The 21,149-nt window shown below is 44.0% G+C and overlaps 1 protein-coding gene across 5 annotated transcripts in view; it reads right to left on the bottom strand.

The window, feature by feature from the left end:
- Positions 1 to 21,149, bottom strand: part of gatad2b (GATA zinc finger domain containing 2B) — a 43,387-nt gene that overhangs the window by 9,159 nt on the left and 13,079 nt on the right. For 3 of the 5 annotated variants that reach the window (XR_014909368.1, XM_085396720.1, XM_085396723.1), the window contains exons 2-6: positions 5,440 to 5,820; positions 4,285 to 4,414; positions 2,941 to 3,072; positions 1,909 to 2,037; positions 863 to 1,033 (exon numbers count right to left, since the gene is read on the bottom strand). Coding sequence is in view for 4 of the 5 variants with exons in the window: in XM_085396720.1 (XP_085252846.1) it covers positions 863 to 1,033; positions 1,909 to 2,037; positions 2,941 to 3,072; positions 4,285 to 4,414; positions 5,440 to 5,819 (942 nt within the window). In the remaining variant the exon portion in view is untranslated. The remainder of the gene's footprint in view (positions 1 to 862; positions 1,034 to 1,908; positions 2,038 to 2,940; positions 3,073 to 4,284; positions 4,415 to 5,439; positions 5,821 to 21,149) is intronic. The other 2 variants (XM_085396722.1, XM_085396724.1) reach the window with 1 other exon arrangement.

Below are 21,149 nucleotides of genomic sequence, written 5' to 3'. Positions count from 1 at the left end.
ATAGCTGTGTCGCTAGCGATCACATAGCACATCATTATATACCAGCTAGCCCAACTTCAGTAACCCTACAAACGTCACTGCTGTTTAGTTTCCTGTCTTCATTTATGTTGGAAGTGATAGCAGAGCTGTACGTTTGATTTTTTTCAGAAATCTCTCAGTCAGAACATGCTATATCATGCTTAGGTAACTAGCGAAACTAGCGAGCTAACTTCCGCTAGCTTCCTGCTAACTTCTAACTCCGTTAAATGTAATAACTTTTGTTTTCATGGATGCCTGGAAGTTAAACTTCATAGTTACACCTGGTAAAGCAGCAATGCTGATCGTTTTATTAAAGATGAAAGAATTTAGACAGTTTTTAACTCTAAGTGATGCTGCAGTGTTGTTTGACCTGAAGAATACAGAGTTTAGGACCCAGATTACTCCCAGATTTAAGAGCATCTTAGTCCGACAAATACGACAATAACAACGGCCGCTTGCATGTTCTGCAAAAAAATGTGCTTTGTTGTGTATCTGACGGACAAACACCAAACCAGTTCCACATCACTGAAGTTGCACCATTTTTACAAACCAATTCTGGTTCATCTGTTTCACTCAACAAGCGGCCATGTGCGTATGAAAACAAAGGCACTGCGCATGCGCGTTTTACCCATATTCTATCGCGATATTTCATTTTCCTATCGTTGCCTAACAGTATTACCGTGAACGGTATAATATGGCCCAGCCCTACCCTCTATTACTGAGAAAAGCCACATATGTAAAGGATTTGATCAGTGATCTCTCTCTAGGCAGTCCTACCATTCACCATACAAGTTCACACCTTTCTCAAAAGAATGCTTTACCCCAGGTCGGTTTGACTCTATACCTGCTGGTAGCTGACAGCATTAGCCATGCTGTTGGAACTGGAACGAGACATCCCAGGTTTGGACGCGACCCTCTGGCCCTGCAGCTGGGCAGGGTTGGGTGCTATCACTCGCTGAGACATCAATATGGGGGGCAAGTTTGCATTAGCTGCTGACCGGATGACTGTGTGACCCTGCAGAAAGGAGAAGGGCAACAAAGGGTTTCATTGTTCAGCAGAGATCAGAGAAAATCCCTGATGTCTGCAAATGACACCTGCTCACCTGGTTTACTGTAAATGGATAATACACACCATGGCTCATTCACACAAGCACGTTCTTCTATGTTTAAGTGCTTTTTTATCCACCGTAGCTCAAAATTTTATCTGGAGCTAAAAATCCAGAAGATTTAGTTTTTTTCCCTTTTGAGTCTCAAAACTGAAAGCTTGCACAGTTTTTAAAAACTGGCACGTATCATTGGCTAAAAGATGAAAACAAGACCGTACTTGGTAAGAACATTCCTCTACAGTGAGTGGTGCAACCACCAACAAGGCGATGAATCATCTCAGTAAATCAGATAGGCTAACCTGGAGTCACTGATAGCATATCCACGCTGTCCCACAGCAGAGACGTGGGTCCAGTCTCAAAGAAAACTGACATTTTGCTAAAGACATCAACAAAAGGCGGGAGTTCAGCGTGCGGAGCCGTCTCTGTAAGTACTCTACATTTGGTGAAGTTTAAAATGTGACTACAGATAAAAAGGAGACATTTCAGATTCCATTACTGTCCTACATGGTCACATGACCCTTTCTTACAGCCAAAACGTCTAAGGTTCATTTACATCATAGACACTGGTGCAGCTTTGCTGTTGGTTACACTGAGTGACTTCTGTAGTTCTTGTTCTTTCTTTGTGAGTCAAAGACGTCATTTAAAGTCAGCACGGCTGGTTTAAGGTGCAAGGTCGAGACAACACTACAGAACCCCAACAATCACACAGTTCCTGGAAAACAGGAACTTCACTGGTGTGATCTCTAATGAAAATGTACCCTTCGCCTCACACTCACTCACACACCTGTGCAGTGCGGAGGTTCTGGGGCTCAGGGTTGTGTAGACCTGGCCTCACAGGTAGCTTCCCCAGGACAGGAGAGCTGTGGATGGGAGGAGGCTGCACAGATGACGCAGCATTCTGGACCACTGGGACCTGCAAGAGAGCAACGATAAACCAGGACTGGAATATCTCAGATTGATTTTCTGGTGCTTTCTTCATATATAAATGTTTACTGCATATGATTTAGAGCAGGGCTCTCAAACTAAACGAGACACTGCTGGCACTGTTGTCTCATGCGAGGGCAAACAAAAACAAACAAGAAAACACCCACAAATCTCCCCTAAAATGTAGTTTTGTTTAAAAAAAATTCAAATTTTCTACAACAAGACAAATCTTTTTTTCCTATTTTTGTTCGTATTTAACAGAAGTGCAGACATAGGTGTGCACATTAGTTTGTGAGTCTGTCAGTGAACTAACACACCCGTCATGTTTGTGTCTCTGCTCACGTCGCCTTCATATTCAATCATTTGACGAACTTATTTTAACATTTCACTCAACAACAAACAAAATCGTCACTTCAACAGTCAAACTGCATTTTATTTCTACAGGTCCATATATGGCAGCAAGCGGGGGCTGCGAGTGGTCCCCGAGCCACGGTTTTGGGAGCCCTGATTTAGAACAATATTACAGTACCGTCTGCAGCTAAGGGGTACACACATGTTTCAATACTGATTTCCAATATCCTGCACTATCCATTGTCTATATAGGTCATGCTCTCCAGATATAAACTATTAGACTATTATTATTATTATGTTAGGATCAGTCTATGCAATATATTTGTCTAGTTAAATTATTGAAATATTAACATGACAAACTGCTGCCGTGATGACATAAGACACTGAAGCCTCCTTGAGCAAACACTGATTTGGCACCAAATAAAAGTGACTTGAACTGAACCCACATAACCACGGCGAGGCACCACGGACAGATGCAAAGAGCTGCAGAGCTCCAACAGTGGCCGTGACTGTGAGAATGTGTGGCATCAGCAGCACTGACCTTCTGGACCACATTCTCCTTCTGCATTTGACTCTGCCTGAGCTTCTTCAGCAGCACGAGACGAGCCTCCTCCAGACGAAGCTCTTCTCTTAGAGCTTTGATCATCTGCTGCCTCTCCTCTCCTGTTTTCCCCTGGTACAAACGAGCACACAAAATTAGAAAGGCACACTATATCCGGACATAAGACCAGAGGCAACTTCGAGCTCGTTGAACTCAACAGCCAGTCTGTATAAACCAGACTAAACCTACACAGAAGCTGCAGTTTGAACAGCGCGTCGTGTTTCTGCATCGACACAGGATGTGACTGCAGAAAGTAAACAGGACACGTTTGGCTGAAATATTCTTTTGTGCAAAGTCAAAAGCAGCAATTTAAAACCTGTTTACGTCAAGAAAAAGTGATTTTGACCAATTCATTCACAGGATTCTTCATGCATCTGTAGTAATGTCATTGCTGGTATTTAGACACATCTGTATTCCTGTTTCCATGACAGCCTGTGGAAACATGCAGGTTTCACACATGTGACACTGACTATTACTTATATTTGTTGTTGTTTATTGTCCACCTGCGTTTACTCAGAGCTTCTCCCTGATTACTCTGCTCGGCTAAAACAGCTGCTGACAATGACGTCCTCTGCTCTGCATCTATAATCAGACTCTGGAAACATTACAGTCCATCCACCACTTTGATCACACTCTGGATCTTCTGACATACAGGATGAAATTAGACTCATTTCATTACAGTAGATGTCTTTTGGAAAGTGCTGTGACTCAAAAGGTCACAACTCCTCCACTGTTCCTTTCTTGAAAACCTTGTGACAACACCGTACAGAGAAGCTACCCAAGCTCTACTCCCACACAAGTCACCTCCTTAAGAGAACAGAATTGCCTTTTATTGTCATTGTACATGTACAAATGATTGGTGCTCCACGCCAACTGTGCAGGAGTAAGAAAACAAAAACACAACAGTGTTAATAGCTCCTGTGAAAAGGAAAAGCTTCAATCAGGACTTCCTGGTATCACTCTTGGTTGGTGGTGCATCGGCAGCTTCAGTTCAGGACTACGCTTCCTCCTGACCGTCACCCACCCGGCCTGTTTTCCCTGCTGCTCAGGACAATCTGCTGGGTGAGCTAACAGTGGCTTTGCTACCATCGCTCACCCCGACCGCAGGGCTTAAGCTAGCTGCAGGGTTTTTAGGGTGTGAAGCCAGGTCTCATTAAGTGTAGCATCCTGAAATATCTGAGCGACCGACCTCTACACTTGATTTATGCACCAGTGTTAAAGGACTTGTACAGCATATTCAGTCTATTTCTGCCCCCTTGCAGGAGTGCTGCGAATGCCTTTTACCTTGAACATGTCCAGGTTAGCCTTGTGCACACGCTCCTCGGGCCGAGGTGTCGTTCTGGGACTGGAAGCCTCGTTGTCTGACAGGATGATGACATCCGGTGACGGAGTTCGTCTGTCATGATCAGCATCACTAGTAAGAAAAAAAGATCAAACACAAAGTGCAGTCAGTTTCTGCAGCATTTAAAGTCGTACTTTATCATCACAGGATCTGACAGCTTTACTAAACTGCGTGGGGTCGCTTGACATCTGTTCTGCTGGTTTTCCCGGTAGGTTCAATGGAAGTCAGCTTACAGGTTGGGAATCTTTAGTCATGCTCGTTGGTTAAAAGCAGAATAACAAAGAAACTGCGCCCCATTTCTAACGTCCATGTGCTGATTCTTAAACTTAAAAGCAAATCTTTCACCAGCTCCAGACACAAAGGTTTGGGGGACAGAAACAGTAATGTACATTGTCACACATTTCATTTATCAAAGAAGATTGAACATACTGTATAGCAACACTAGATTACATGTAGGCTAGTGGTGCCCTTGTGTCATTGTTCCATGTTATACATTTCATCAGCCCCACAGTTTGAGGGCCGATTTACTGAAGAACTGACTGATTTTTACAGCTGCCCCTGCTGCATGTGCATTTTCATTACTGTAAAACAGCCATAAAACTAACCACACCTTTGGTACACCTGTGTTACTTTGTGCCGTTTAGTAATTTGGGCCCTTGAGGGTTTTCGTTACTTTTCGTGTGGTTTAAACCTTTGCTATGCACCTTGCACACAATGTACATACAAGCCCTGCTCTGTAGGGGCGAGCTGGCACCAAATACTGTATGTGGACTATTCCACAGATTTCTTACTGAACCTGTGGAATAAGTTGGTCCCTCTGTAGTCATGTAAAAGCCACAGAGACAGTGTGCCGTGGACACTTCTTGCAGTTCGGTGGCCAAAAATGTGCCAACGAGGACAAAAGTGAAGATTTTCATTGACAGCCAAGGTTTCACCCACTAGTTACTTTTGCAGAGTAAAACTAGCTGCTAAGGTGAACTGGTATTGTCCTTCAAATAATCAGATAAACGATGGCTGGATTCAGGTAAACAGACATGCTATAAAGCACATGCCTGCTCTTTACACAGAATCCTTCTGTTTAAAATGTTTATTCTCACCACCTCCTCCCAGCGCTCATGTCGACTGGCTCATCCAGGATGTTCTCCTTTCCATTCTTACTTGGTCCAACGGGGCTACTGTGGCTTCCCAGCCTCAGACTCCCATTTAACTTCTCCTCATAAGCAGCACCCATTAGGCTCTGATGATGGAGGCTGCTGGCTCCAGGGCCTTTTCCATCTCCCAAGCTCCCTGCAACATCTAGGGCTGCTAGGTCAGCTAAGTCCTTGCGTTTAAGAAGTGCCAGCATCTTCAGGCGCTCCATGGCCTCGTGACCTTCCATTTTGAGGCGCTTGGCCAACGCCTCTTCTCGCTCACTGGTTGACTCAAGGCCTCGCTTAAGTAGGTTCAGCCTCAGCGCCTCCTCAGACATCTGCTCCATCCTAAAAACAAGAGAGGTCAGACAGGTCAGCAGAGCCACCTTAAACCCAAATAGGTTCAGGTCAGATAACAAACACACTCCTCTATGTAACTTAAAGCATGAGTACAGTTATCCACCACATTGGGTGCAATAGCTGAACGACTCTGGAACCTCCAATCCTTCCCAACCCTTATTCCAGATGTTCTCTCCTCCCTTTGTCAGCAAAGTTAATCCCACGTTCCTCTGAAACCACGGGGAACAACTCCAAGTTATCCCAGCGATCCGAGCTCGAATCAGTTTTTAATCTGGTATTAACATGATTACGTTTGTATATTTCTACACTTTTCCTAATCCAGATAATGTAATGCAGATGTAAATACAGAGAACACAGCTTTGCATGGCGCTCGATGATGAATACTATTTTTGTGTAGACTGGAAAAAATAAAGAAATTAATAAATCGATCGATAAGAAAAAGCAAAGAGCAACAAAGATACAACCCCACCAGATCATAGACCAGTTGGAAAGGCAAACCCTGTCCCTGCTAAGTTCCACTGTTAGCGTGACAAAACACACAAAGCAGTGTGTAATGAGGAAGAGCAGGGGGCGAACCTGACAGCAAACTCACTCAGATGGACGAGTCAGATTAAACAATATATTTCATTGATCGTCTCCTCTGGCAAAGCTGAGAGGAAAGTGGAGGCCAGACAGCGCTGAGGCACAACTTTGACTTTGAAGGTAATCGGGCTCCGTGTCTGGTTTGTGCTGCACTTTTTACAGTAGCTCTATAGTGACTGTAGAGAAACGTACGTAGAAAATCAGACGGAGACCTTAGACTAGACAACCTCCAAGAACCACATTTTCCCCAGCAGCCAGTGGGTGTGCAACGTCCAGTGTGGTGGAGAACTCTGGAGCAAGTGTCATGTATGAAGTGAGTCATCTGGTCTACATGAATACAAAACGAATGAAAACTACAATCCTTCCAGCTCTGGGCCTGGGAGCTGGCCTTTGCTCTCCTGGACGCCATTCGCCCAGTCTGGAGGTTACTGCTCCGATTACAACACACGCACGCACACGTGCGCACACACACTCGAGCACTGCTTGACAAACACATTTTACTCCTCACTTTGTCACTTCCTATTGGTAGATTCGACCTGCTGGCGTCACTCTGGCGTGCCCCTCATGGTGTCGGGCTTTTCACCGCTCTAATCTGTTCATCCTGTCCTCCACTCGTGTCAGTTATTAACCTCACATCTACAGCTGCCTCTTTAGCACAGGGAGGAGTCTTAATGGTCCCACAGCATGGCTCTCCCTGCCACTTCTTCCTCTAATTAATTTGTGACGCAGCAGTGGAGTCGTCGCCTCCATTTGCTGGGAGTACAAACACGAGCAGCTCGTGTAACCCCTCCGCCGATCCAGCCACCTCACCACGTTTAATGAGCCAGAGATCTGCGCTGAGAAGCCAATCACAGCTAGCCTTGCTCTGCACGTCAGTAACTGGCACCCAACGCTCTCTCACTTAGACTTCCCCTCCCCCTGGTTACTGTCGCTGCTGCCAGGCTTTACATAATATAATGACTGTTACAGTCAGCAGTGCCCCCCAGATAAATAAATAAATAAATAAACAAACGCACACTTTCTCCCTTCGCTTTTCATCCACCACACCCTTCCAACACACTGCCAGGCCGATAATGGAGAAGAAAAGAATAGATGAGAAACACAGACTCAGCCCTACGATCACACCTCTCCTAACCCCAGCAGGATAAAACATTAAACATCTGTCACACTGAAAAACTGTGGCGCTCCAAGGAATGCTTCCAGTTTGCACCAGCAGATAGACGGCGTCCACACAGACAACACACATGCAGCTCAGCATTCCGATAGAGGGCAGAGTTTTGTAATCCTCCCTCCTACTCCAGCAGTACAGTACCACAAAGAAACACTCCTCCCTTCTCCTCTACCCTCCCCCAACTCCTCAAACGCTCATCTTTTCCTCCCTCTTCTTTCACTGCAAAAATAAACACAAGCTTAATTTCAGGGGCCCCTTCGATGCCGCCAAAGCCGAGTGCTTCATTTGTTCACGTTATACCAGCCAACAGTGTGTGTGCATGTGAGTGTTTCTGAGGCTGCAGGGACAGGAACGGAGTAGCAGCACCGAGACACAGAGAGGGTTTTTCTTTATTGCTGTGTGTGCGTGTGTGTGTGTGTGTGTGTGTGTGTGTGTGCGTGTGTGTGTGTGTGTGTGTGTCTGTGTGTGTGTGTGTGTGAGCGTGTGTGTGAGCGTGTGTGTGTGTGTGCGTGTGTGTGTGTGTGTGTGTGTGTGTGTGTGTGTGTGTGTGTGTGTGTGTGTGTGTAGGGCTAGAAAAGAGGCAGAGACAGCAGCTCTCTCCTGAAATAACGCCAACTTGTAATTCCACCTCCCATCCCCCAAAACACACACACACACGTTTATTCAAAGAGCTGTCAATCAGGAGGGTGCTACTAAAACATTCTCCTCACAATTAAATCCGTAGTCTTCCTCTCACTGACGGCGCTGTTGGAAATCCATGGCAGAGATAACCTTGATGTCTTGTCCTGTCGATGTGGCACCAGATTAACAGTGTTTGCCAAACTGGGTGTAATGGTAATAAAGCGAGTGCACAGTCGTGAAAACCCATTTGCCTGACCGCCTCCTGTCTTTTGTCCACTCTGTCCTTTTTCTGTGGGAAAGTGTTTAATGTTCAAACTGATGGTTCTACTCGGCGGTGGATGCGAGTCTGATACGTCAGGCCCGACATCCAATCGCTTCACTTACTGATTTGATTTTTGCCCATTTTGTACTTTTCATCCAACTGTAAATATGGACGTTGTTATACTAAACTATTAGCACCTCAAGTCCAAATCCAACCTCTGATGTGGCTGCAGACGAGCAGCCATGCCTGTTAAAGTCTGCCTGTATTCATACGTAGTAGGTGCACTGCAGTTTATGCCGTCTGCAGGCAGGTTCACGTGGTCACACTCAGGCATGTAAACGTCTGCTCGGAGCCTCGCACTCCCAAAATCTATGCTGCTTAGAGCCAAGCGGACCACAGCGTATCTGCAGACACTGAAGCTTACAGGACACCATTAAGTATGCACAGCACATGTGCTGATGACACAAACATAATAATGTCAGTACAACAAAATCACAGAATGTACTCGGAGTTTTCTGGACTTTACAAGTCAGGTAAACATTTGTGATGATGTACTTTGGCTGTGTGTATTGTGCTTCTGCTGCTATGGCTTATTCCACTTTCTGTTACTCAATGCTAACGATGGAGCTACCATCCTGGGGCCCGTTCTTCGTACCTCGCTAAGTAGGTTAGCCGGATTAGATTGTTGACGATTTCGCGTGATCCTGGATCAGTCGGTTCCCCGAAGCTCATCCGGGACTTGCTGTCATAGCAACAGAGCCGTAAGCGTAAACCTGCTGGGGAGCAGGTTTACTTTATGTAAACAGGATTAGATCGCGGCCACGCAGGTATGCCCGCGTCATTCATACGAAAGCAACAGCGATATTCCACCACTGTTTCACCATAAATAAATAACATCAATGTAACTAAAGACAATGCAGCACCTGATCCATTTATTGATTTCACACAGGTCATTTCCTAAAAAAGGGAAATGTACTATTAACATTCTATTACATGTATGTGATTATTACAGATTTAATTCATATTTCAGAGTAGCAATTGTAAATTACTTCGTGTAATCAAGATGAGAGACCACGGCTATAAAAGCGAAGGTGGATTTGGGAAGCCTGTCGCAGCCATGTCCTGTCCGTATACGCGAGCCACCCATTGCGGAAGGTGCAAGATTGATAAGGAGAGTCCTCAGAATTCAGCGTATATTGCGGGACAGACAGGATCCTTTAGCTCAGCGCGACAGTGTGCTCATAGAGAGATATCGATTTTCCCGTGAGGGTATTATTCACTTAACCAACTTGTTGACGAGGGGGTGCAGGACCACCACCTGTCTTTTTTTGCTCTGCCCTTTTCTTGGTTGCTGTTATAAACAAACAGATTATTCCAGGGTCTCTTTCCAAGAGACTAAAAGCAATATAAGTGATAAATATTACCATTCTGTAGAATATTCTTATATTTCACTTTTACCTGTTCCCATGTTCTAGTGGGTCCTGTCGTGGCTCTAATGTGAAAGAGGATAAAATATAACATATTATAATATAATGTAATATAATATTGGATAATATAGTGTAATATAATAAATCTACCCTACCGCCTACTGGTGTTGGCCAGAGGGGCCGATGGCGCGATATGGCAGCCTGGCTTCTGTCAGTCTGCCCCAGGGCAGCTGTGGCTACAACTGTAGCTGCCTCCACCAGTGTGTGAATGTGAGAGTGAATGAATAGTGGCATTGTAAAGCGCTTTGGGTGCCTTGAAAAGCGCTATATCAATCCACTCCATTATTATTGTTATTATTAAATTACTTACGAGTTTAATTTGTCAGCAACTTCCTGCCAGCCCTCTCTCCTTGCTTTTGCAGCCTTTGCAGTGTTCCCTTGCGTTCTGATTAAACTCTGAAACTCCTGAAATCCCTCACTCAAGAGTTCTTGCTCTGCTGCCGAAAAATACCGAGCCGAGCGCGCTCCGTTGACATTTTCGCCGACCAATCAGAGGGTTGCCGATCAATGTTTCTACTATCGATGCGTGGCCCCTTTTACGACACCCAGTGATGTCACATTACTGCGTCCAGCTGTACTAATCGTCAACAGCAGGTGTGTTCGGGGAACCGGATTAGCGAGCTCACGGTTAGCGCGATGATTTGATCTTGGATGTGTCATTTGATCTTGGATGTAGTAAGCGACGTACGAAGAACGGGCCCCTGTTCTTATTTTGACCTTTGTTATTCTGATCTGTTTCTCAGATGGGATGATATATGCACTGAATTCAGCTGCAGAAAAAGTGGAACCACTCCCCTCACGATATTCTGCTGCTGGTTTGTTAGTCATGCATTTTATCAACAAATCAGCAGAAGAATAAACAGGTGTTTCAGACAGCTGCCATCCAAACGCACACAATGAAAGCCAGACTGCTTACAGCTCCACCTATTGACTAAAAGACAAGACTATCAATAACCTGACTACTGTGACTACGTGTGATTTCACAGTCTGCTACTTTGTGGCTGAATTGTTTCCAATTGCCTCCATGTTGTTATCATAGCACTAATAGTTGACCATGTAATATTAATAAGCAGCAAATAACCTGTCATGGTTGGACTAGAGAAGCATCGAAGGTGAAGGCAACACCCATCTCCTCTCTTAGCTTCTCGTGTTCCTCCCTCGTGGTGCTGTAACTCGGTATAGCAAACACAGCTTGGTATCACTGCAGCCTTCTTCCTATACTTTCCCACCACTAGTCTGTCAGCTTGGTTAGCCATCACCAGTTGGTCTGTTTATTTTTGGTCCCACAGGAGCTTAGCTTAATCATTCTCAACCAGAATAAGGACAATTTTGACAAAACACACTGTCAAGAATATTAAAACTTGTTGAAGTTTCTCTCCTAAAACATTAAAAAATGAGATATTATTCCTTCTTGTCACTGCGTCTCATTGACAAACTGGTGCATAAATAGAACGCTGACTGACAACATGACAATGCTAACTACCTGGAGCACAAGCACCTCTCTTCCACTGATGTTGTTGGACCTTAATAAAACAAAATGTCCCGAGTGGCTTGTGTCCTATCCACAGTAACGTCATTCCTGCTGTATGGTGGAAACGCCTTGTTGCTAATCATATCAACCATCCTTCAGGAAAGTACCAGAGTCAGCTACCATCTGGCTTCTTTAGCTCGTGTGCTAGAAAAGACAGAGATGTGCAGAAAACAATAAAACCTTCCTTGTGATTTCAGGAAGAAGGAGCCTAGCTCATTGGTCCAGCAGACACACTAAAGCAGCAATGCGCACACACACACGCACACACACACACACACACACGCACACTAACACACACGCACACGCACACACACACGCACACACACACACGCACACACACACACTAACACACACGCACACGCACACACACTAACACACACGCACACACACACGCACACACACACACACTAACACACACGCACACACACACACACACACACACACTAACACACACGCACACGCACACACACACACGCACACGCACACACACACACACTAACACACACGCACACGCACACGCACACACACACACACACACACTAACACACACGCACACGCACACACACACACGCACACGCACACACACACACACACACGCACACACAGTGGTTGGTTGGCTGTAGAAGATGCTGATGACAGGGTTGCTGGGAATATGACCAAAATTTGCATGTGGCTAGTTTTTGATACTAATGAGGCCGATCAGAACACCGCCCATAGCAACAGAGTTGCAATTGGTAGTGGGGAGCAGCTTAGGACTTGATGGTTGTGGGATAAAGATTCAGACCCAACAGGACTTGCGAGGAGAATGCTGATGCTTTGTTCCTGAATAATCGATCACAAGTAAAATACAACAACAATCACACACACCTTCACCTGCTGTCTGTGGATGCACAGCACATAAGGCGACTCACACACCTTATGCACAGACTGCTCTTTATTAAATGAGACAACAGCTCATTGTGGGGGTTGCTATGACAACCAGTCATCTATTTTTAAGACATACCACTAATCAATTCCTGTTCTACTGTTGCCTGAGGGGTGGGGGTATGCAACAACATGCAAACCCCAACCCCCATGTCCTGTTTGTGTGCGGGTGGTATTACGGGGGTGTTTCTTTTTTTTTTTGGTGGGGGGGGGCAACAGCGACCAAGACACTAAGCAGGGGGGAGTGTGCAGTAGGAAACAAAGAGCAGAGCAGAATGAATGAGTACTGAGGATCCATCTGATACCAGCGCGTGACGCCGTCCAGGGGAAGTCAAACTACTGCAATCACTCATCCAGTAACCAGGTACCCACACAAGATCACCTGCAGATCCTGCCCACGCCCCGATCACGTCAACAAGTATGAAATGTCAAATACTTACAAGTTAAAGCATCTTAAATATAGGTAATACATTTCATACATTTTCCTAACAGGGACACACGTTCAAAAATTACAACTGCATCTATGACCTTTTTTTGTGTTATTTGCACAAATATACACGTTACTCACAAAACAGTAAATGACTACACTGTAATTAACTCAGTAATTACCTGCAGTGATCCTTTCATAACTGAAATAAAAGGTCCTAAGACCCGAACCCTTCATTCATTCATTTTTCATATTTGTGCATATTGGGACCCGATGAATGTAAAAACAAAGAATTACCAGATTTATTGTTTTTTACCGGGTCTTTGTTTCTGAGAGCCACATATGAGGATGTTCGTCTAAAATTTCAGTAGAACAGTGGCAGCATAACGTCCTCGTAAGTGCATATCAGGCCCTTGTAGAGCAAAATTTAGTATTTTGGTCTAAATAACCCAAAATGTGATGCCCACATTTGTGGACCCAGGTCCTAGGAGGTTAAATAGGACATTTAGACCATGGAGCCCTGTACAAAAAACCTTAACAGATTTAACACTGGCCATGAGGCTACATTTAAAAAAGGTTCTTAGAGCATGTAGCACCACTCATACGCTCTTAGTACAGAATATCATGTCACTTGAGGACAAACCCTCTGCCAGCTCCGGACAAACCTGACAGAGGGGACAGGGCAGACTTCAGCTTCTGGCACTTGACTCAAACACCATCTCCTCCACATGCTACAGCTTACGGGTGGATTCCCCTGTTTCAGTGCAGCTCGCTAACAATGAAGAAGCATCTACTGTGTAAGTGCCCCCGTACACCCCCGGTGCTTTTTCACCAGTTTTCGGAGAAATGTTTTGTTTGTCCAACCACTGAACACTAACCTATGAATCATTCAGGGATAAACTTTGCAAAGATTCAGTCTTAAATGACATCTTCAGACACTGTTACTCACAGCCTGTCGCAAAAACAGAATTTGTTCCCGTTTCATTTCACTCTATAATGAAACGTTAAAGCTGGGGCTGTGTGATATGACCAAAATCTCATATCCTGATATAAGACATTTATCGTCCTGACAACCATATACAATCACAAAAATGTTACTTTTCTGTAAATTCTGTGAATCTCGGGCAGCTCGACTTGTATGAAGTGTTTTCAGCTGGGCGCTGTGTACCTGGAGGCGAGTGTTTTGACCGATACGTGAAACGATATATTTTTAGACAGAGGTTGTAATGGCCGCCATTTTCTTTGTGAGTATTTATTACGCGGCGTGCTGCGGGGAAAAGCCTGTTCTAACGTCTGAGTCTAAGGTTTATTTGGAGCTTCTTTTCTTCTCATGCGTAAACTCTCTTCACACTCTTTGGCGTGATTCTTGCGTCGGTGGTTGTAGAGGTTTGTTGTGTTTGAGTCTGAGGCGCGGACCGTTTGCACCATAATTTGCATAGTACAGTTTTATCTGGTCCGTGTCAGACTTTTCATAACCAAACCATGTCCATGCTACAGAGGCAGCCCCGCGTTTAGGAACATGGTCCTCGATTTGTTTGGACAGGTCCTTCTGTTTGTCATCATTTTAGCTTATTTTGAAAAATTTCAACAGGAACTTCAGCTTTATTGTGAAAGGTTTATGTGGAAAACAAACAAGCAGACGGCGGAGCCACACGCTGGGTTTACTGTCGTTGTTACTAACATCAACTCGTAAAAACAGGCCCTTGTCCGTCCGTGGTGTGGTTATTTTAAATATAAGAGAGAGAACTTTAAGAAATGAATATAGCTGCTACAGTGACCATCAGAACCACGAAAAACAGCCGTAAACTGTTTATTTTGCGACACCATGAAACAAACGATAGCGTAAAATGAAACGACAGACGTTCTTATATCGTTATATCAAACAGCCCTAGTTACAGCAGTTTGTTGGTGGTATTGTGAACAAAGTGACCACTACATACAAGTCCATTTATCATGTCAACACATCATCCCAGCCGCACAATCAATATTATAGAACCCTATGAAGGAAGATCCATGTACTGGGAGATTTACCAGAGCAACACTGAATTTAATGACAAATTTGTTAGATATCATATTCTAAACATATTGTGAAAATATTTAAAATGACAGACAAACATATTATTAAAGATTAATTATACAAGATTTAATAACCAGAGGGTTGCTGTCTTGCTAACCCAAATGTTGTCATCTAATCTGCTGTGCTATTGTGTACTTTTTCTCATTTTTATATTGGATTATATTGATTTTTACTTTAACTAATGTGCCATTAATTAATCCATCCATCCATTTGCTTCCGCTTCTCCTTTTCAGGGTCGCGGGGGGCGCTGGAGCCTATCCCAGCTGTCATAGGGCGAGAGGCAGGGTCCACCCTGGACAGGTCGCCAGTCTGTCGCAGGGCCAACACACAGACAGACAACCATTCACACTCACATTCACTCGCACATTCACTCCTAGTGGCAATTTGGATTATCCAGTTAACCTATCCCCACAAGCTGCATGTCTTTGGACGGTGGGAGGAAGCCGGAGTACCCGAGGGAACCCACGCAGACACGGGGAGAACATGCAAACTCCACACTTGCTGTGCGGCAACAGTGCTAACCACCGTGCCCATTACTTAATTAAAACTGAAATGATTGATTTAATACATCTTGAAAAGCAGGTCATCACTGCACTGTTTCTGTCATTCTTTGATGGGTTCATGTATCGCTAACCTCTGAGGCCGAGTCTGTAATTACTTGTTAGTTCTGACTTAGTAAACTCAGCAGCCTAGACCTCTGAGCACATGAGCACAGCTCAGTGAGACAGCACCATACTTGATGGCATCAGCTCGACTTTACTGTGTACTTAACCCTCATGATTCATGTTTACAATGGAAGTAGCCTACAACACAATACCCCTCATTATCTGTGCTTTTTGAAAATATGCATACAATTTTACACACTAGCATCTTAAAAAAAAAAAAAAGAAAGAAAAAAGGCCCATTAATCCAAATTTATTTTGAAAAGTCAAAATCTCTGAAAGAGAAATGAGTTCGACCACAGCTGAGCTGGGCTGTAAGCTCAGGGTTCAAAATGATCTTTTATTATGTAGCAGTTAGTGGCAACGATATCACAGCAAGGTGGCAAAAAACCCCAAACAACAAACAACCCAAAGTTCTCTCTCTGGGCCGTTTTTACTTTTAAGGGAACAGCTTTGCATTTTGTCTGTGAACAGTAAGGAGCAGGTCTGGATAATAAGTGCTGTTCTGTAAATACCTGGACATGAACAACTTGATCTTAAAAACAAAGACCAGCTTAGATGTCGCTGTACTTGGGCCTCGTACAGTGAGCAGACCAGCTGGACATTCATCCTTACATGTGTTCACTCGTGATTCATTTCACAGAAAAATGAGCAAATACAACAAAAATAGCTAATAGAAAAGTATAAATAGACAAAAAACACTGCTTTACTAAAAAGGATGATGCACTTGTTGGTAGGTAGCAGCAGCCACAGAGTGTGAGTCATACTGAACATTGTACCATGTTATTGTAGTGTTCTGTACCATCATGTAACATTACATTTGGCAGCGTTGTGACTGCAGGTGGGGAGCTCAGTAGGTCGATTCACTGGGCTTAGCGGTCAGCCATTTCTCTGCCTGGCTGTCCTACTTATTAAACACCTGTACTTCCTGTCAGGGGGCATGAGGCTGAACAGGTGCTGTCCAAGGTGAGACAAGTGGGCAGCAGTTTTCTGAGACACTGTTTGCCAGTTTAGTCCTTCAGAGATGGTCGGGCACAGCCGATGATCTGCAGCATTTTCCCGTCTGCCACCAAGCCATGATGCAGTAGCTGAGGACACCCTCGATGGTGCTGTGGTAAAAAGCCACCAACAGTTTCTTCCTAAGGATGTCTTTGTTGGACTTGTGTTCAGGTTGTGTTCACACCACCATGCTGCCAGTTTTTTAACCTCCTTGCTGTACAGTCTCGTCTCCTCCGCTGATGAGGCAACATACTCCTGTACAGACTTAACACCACCCTGGATGACGTCCCCAGCGACAATACAAATTCCCTCAGGACAGACCTGCACTGTTTGTTTATTGCGGTGTACAGCTGGGAGACCGCCATGCTAACATTAGCATCAGGTGGTACGTACACTGCAGCGATGATCACTACTGTCAGCTCTCTGCACAGCACAGTCAGTGCTTCCAGTGTGCGAGTGTGATCCTACCGTTCATGCACCAGTCTAATCACACAGAGACACTAAAGTTTAGCTAAGTTTACCCTCAATCATTCACACAGAAACATGCTCTGTGAAACTGTGAGCTCCTAGCTGCTGGGTGCCTACGTGCCGCCATCTTGCATGGGATATCACAACTTTTGCAGTCAAAGAAAGACAGATATGATGATTATATATATGTAATAGTGAGCTCAGAGGTCAAAGGTGACATGATATTTGGATCCAGACAATCATTTGAATTCCCCTTCAACCATTATTATTTCTTAAATGTTGCCAAAACAAACAAAGGCAGTCTAATTTTAATCATAGTTTTAAAGATAAAAACATTTTTCTGAAAGTTTGACCTTATTTGACCTTGGAGGAGAGGTCAGAAGTGCGAACTTCTTATTTAAAATCCCTACATACTATTCTGTATAGACTGATGTGTTGTCAGGACAAGTAATGGCAATTTAAAAACAAACAAACAAACAGTTTTAAATAGCTCTATATAACATTATCCCTTTGACCTTAATCTACTGACAGTGAAGGTAGTTAAATATAGCTTATTTAAAACCTTTATAAGGTACTCTGTATGTTGATAGTACACACCACACTTGTAAGGATCAGGGTTCCTAAATATACGGCTTTTTGTACATTTCAACCAATAACTCTTTACGTTGGCTTTGAAGACCTCGATGACCTCGATATAGCAAATGCTCTTGCATGGTTACCATGACCCGCTCTGCACCCATACGACATTTTATCTGAATTCAAGCACAAGTTTTTGACTTATTGTATTTACAGACAGAATGACACGCGAGCATGCATCCAAAAAGAAAAAGAAAAACAACGCGGTGGGAGGCGAGCAGGAGGAGCAGGCGGGTGGGTGTGGGCGTTGTTGGAGTGTTAGGGCAGCCACTGCATTTTGAGAGCTGAATGAAGAAAAGCTCCTCTTTGAGAGGCCCTTTGATAAGAAAAGACTGACTGCTTTAGACCAAAGGGTGGGGCATACACTCTTCCACAGAGGACAAAAAACAAAGAAACAGAAAGAAAACTGTAGGAACAGGAGACGTTTAGTCAAAGTACAGACATCTTAAAATGAGGCTGAATGTGGCAGCCAGCAGAGCATCAACACAAACACACCCACACTGAACAGTCAGCAGATCTGCACAACATGCTAACCTCCACACATTTCACTTTCATGTAACACTTGTGTGCTTCAGACATAACCATTGCTAGATGCTGGTGACTGATTACATCTGCAGCAGATGTATCATTCCAGATTTAAATGAAAAGCATAAACACCACCAGCAACATGTGCGTGCACATCTCCAAACTCATATACGCTTTAGAAACTTTCTGCACATCTACAGATTTCCATTATAGTCTCAGTAGAAACACTAGAATCAGAATCAGCAGGTCAGACTTGCATTTGCATTTGGTGCATCTTTAATTCTGAAGACCGATTATATCCAAGAAGACTGTAAAGGTGACAGTTAGTAACCACTGATGTCAACGTTTTCAAATTCATCCACGTCACAAAGATGTTATATGAAATTACTTCTCAGCCCAGGAAACTTATGTTTGACACGCTAAAACACATTTGAATGCAACAAGGATTTTTGAATTGCAATTACTGCAGTCTTGCTTTCCATGACGCAATCTGCATCCTTTCACTGCTTTCCCCTCTAAAAGGTTTCTGCATCTCAAATGTAACGATATCTTATCAGCCTATAGTTGCCTTTAGTTGTTTTCACAAAGAAAAAGAAAGACGAAAATTCCTGTTTGCTCAAAATCTGCTCATTGTCAGCATATTTACATGAAGTCATGGACTTTAACTATGTGCACTATATTGCCGAGTGTATTCAGCTCACCCATGAAAATCATTGAATTCAGGTGTTCCAATCCCATCCGTGGACACAGGTGTATAAAATCCAGCACGTGGGCACAAAGTCTGCTTCTCCAAACACATTTCTGAAAGAGCGGGTCACTCTCTGCAGCTCAGGGTGCAGCACACACTTGTGCAACACGTCTAGTTGCTACTAAATACCCCACTGTCAACTGTTAGCTGTATCACAAAGTGGAAGTGATTGGGAACGACAGCAACTTGCACACACAGTGGTAGGCTACAAAAAAGAAATCACAGAATGGGATCAGCAGATGTTGAGGTGCATAGTGTGCAGAGGTCGCCAACTTTCTGCAGGCTTCATGTGGTCTTCAAATTAGCTTAAGAACAGTGAGAGCTTCATGACTGGGCAGCTACATCCAAGTCTTACAACTCCAAGTGCAATGCAAGCATCAGATGCAGTGGTGTAAAGCACGCCAGCACTGGACTCTGGTTCTGGTTGTCAGGAGGACGGTACTCGTCTGCCTCCATTGAGCCAGGTGTAAAGTTTGCTGGAGTAGGGATCATGTTGTGGGGTTGTTTTTCAGGAGTTTTGCTCCCCTTAGCGCCACTTAAAGAAACTCTTAATGTTTGGACAATTTTATGCAACTTCCTGTTCCAGCATGGCTGTGCACCAGTGTACAAAGCAAGGTCCATAAAGACATGATGAGCAAGTCTGGTGTGGAAGAACTTTTTTGCACAATGACCTGAGCTCAACCCAACAGCACAGCTTTGCGATGAATTAGAGCAGGCCTTCTAATCCAACATCACCGTTTGACCTCAGTTCTGGAAGAATGACTAGCACACTCCTAAACCTCGTGGAAAACATTCACAGAAGAGTCGAAGCTGTTATAGCTGCAAAGGGTGGGCCGACACAATATCAGACCCTATGGATTAAGAATAGGACGTCACTCAAGTTGATGTGCATGTGAAGGTAGATGAGTGAATACTTTTGGCAATACAGTATATGTGGTGCCTGGCAAAACATTTGAGCCAATCCAAAGACAGCGGAATTTTAAGAGGCATAAAATAACATGTCATATTAGTGGATAATTTCAGTGACCCACTATTAGCAAGCACTTTGGTGACAGCGGGAAGGAAAAACTCCCTCTAAACAGGAAGAAACCTCCAGCAGAACCTCCAGGGAGGGGCGGCCATCTGTCATGGAGGTCAGAAGAAGTGGCAGGCCTATCTACAGATGAACAGTATCTGAAAGTCACGTCCTCAAGAAACAGGGAAGAAAAGACTTGACACAGGTCCAAAGACACGTATCTGACCCTTCAGTTTATCCATCTGTTCGCCAAACTTAATCCAAAATAGTTTCATTTCAGTGAAGGGTGGCTTTCAAGAAGTCATTCTTAAGCAAAGCAAATAGGACAGAGGTATGCCAGATTACACAGAAACTCAGCCAGAAATCAGTGGTAGCAGGTTTTCTAAAGCGACAAATCCACATTTTTAATTTTTGGTTCAAATATTACAGAAGAGGTCAACAGAAAAGGCGTCTAAAGCCATTTGTAAAAATCAGTGGAGGCGGTCATGGTTTGAGTCATTTCAGCCAGTTGTGGTGGGATCTTGTCAAAATTAATGATATATTAATGCAGAAAAGTAATATCAGATTTTGATCAACCGTGCAAACCATGTGGAAAGAACCTGACTGGTAGCCGTGTCATTTTTCAGCAAAACTATGACACCAAATATATTGTCAATGCAGTAAAAGAAGACATAGTGTTACATTGTCTCCCTATCAGTCATGGAGTGACCTTCAAAAGGCAGCTAGGAGGAACAAAAGAGCAAACTTCCAAAGAAGAGCTTTGGGATGTCCTCCAAGACTAGAAAATTCAGGCTTTGCTGAAAAAGTGTTTAAAGCCAACACAACGGTTACAGGAAGATCAGGTCCATGGCTGCACTGGCACACAGACACGTCTGCCCCGTTTAATGTTGAAAAATGAATTTGTGGCATTCAGTATCTGAGTTTAGAATAGTCTACCTTCAAATTATGTTGAGCACTTTCATCAAACTATTTCGGCAGAGGAAGCGTGCGCCTGGGACCAGCAAAAACAACAGGAGTCTCTGAGTAAGAGATATCAAGAGATAGCAGGTAACCTTATCACCTTATTTTGGTTTAGAAATTCTGTTTGCAGCTGCTGTGGAAATTTTTATGTTTACCCACATTATCTCACTGAGTGGATTAGTTCATACTAAAAGTGAGGAAAAGCAAAGTCCAAATGAAAGT

This window comes from Rhamphochromis longiceps, linkage group LG22 (genome assembly GCF_057381845.1).
Source record: "Rhamphochromis longiceps isolate RC_006_pf linkage group LG22, R_longiceps_female_GT1.1, whole genome shotgun sequence".
NCBI lineage: Eukaryota > Metazoa > Chordata > Actinopteri > Cichliformes > Cichlidae > Rhamphochromis > Rhamphochromis longiceps.
Note: the sequence above shows the minus strand (reverse complement) of the source record. Positions and strands in the feature narration are given on the sequence as shown.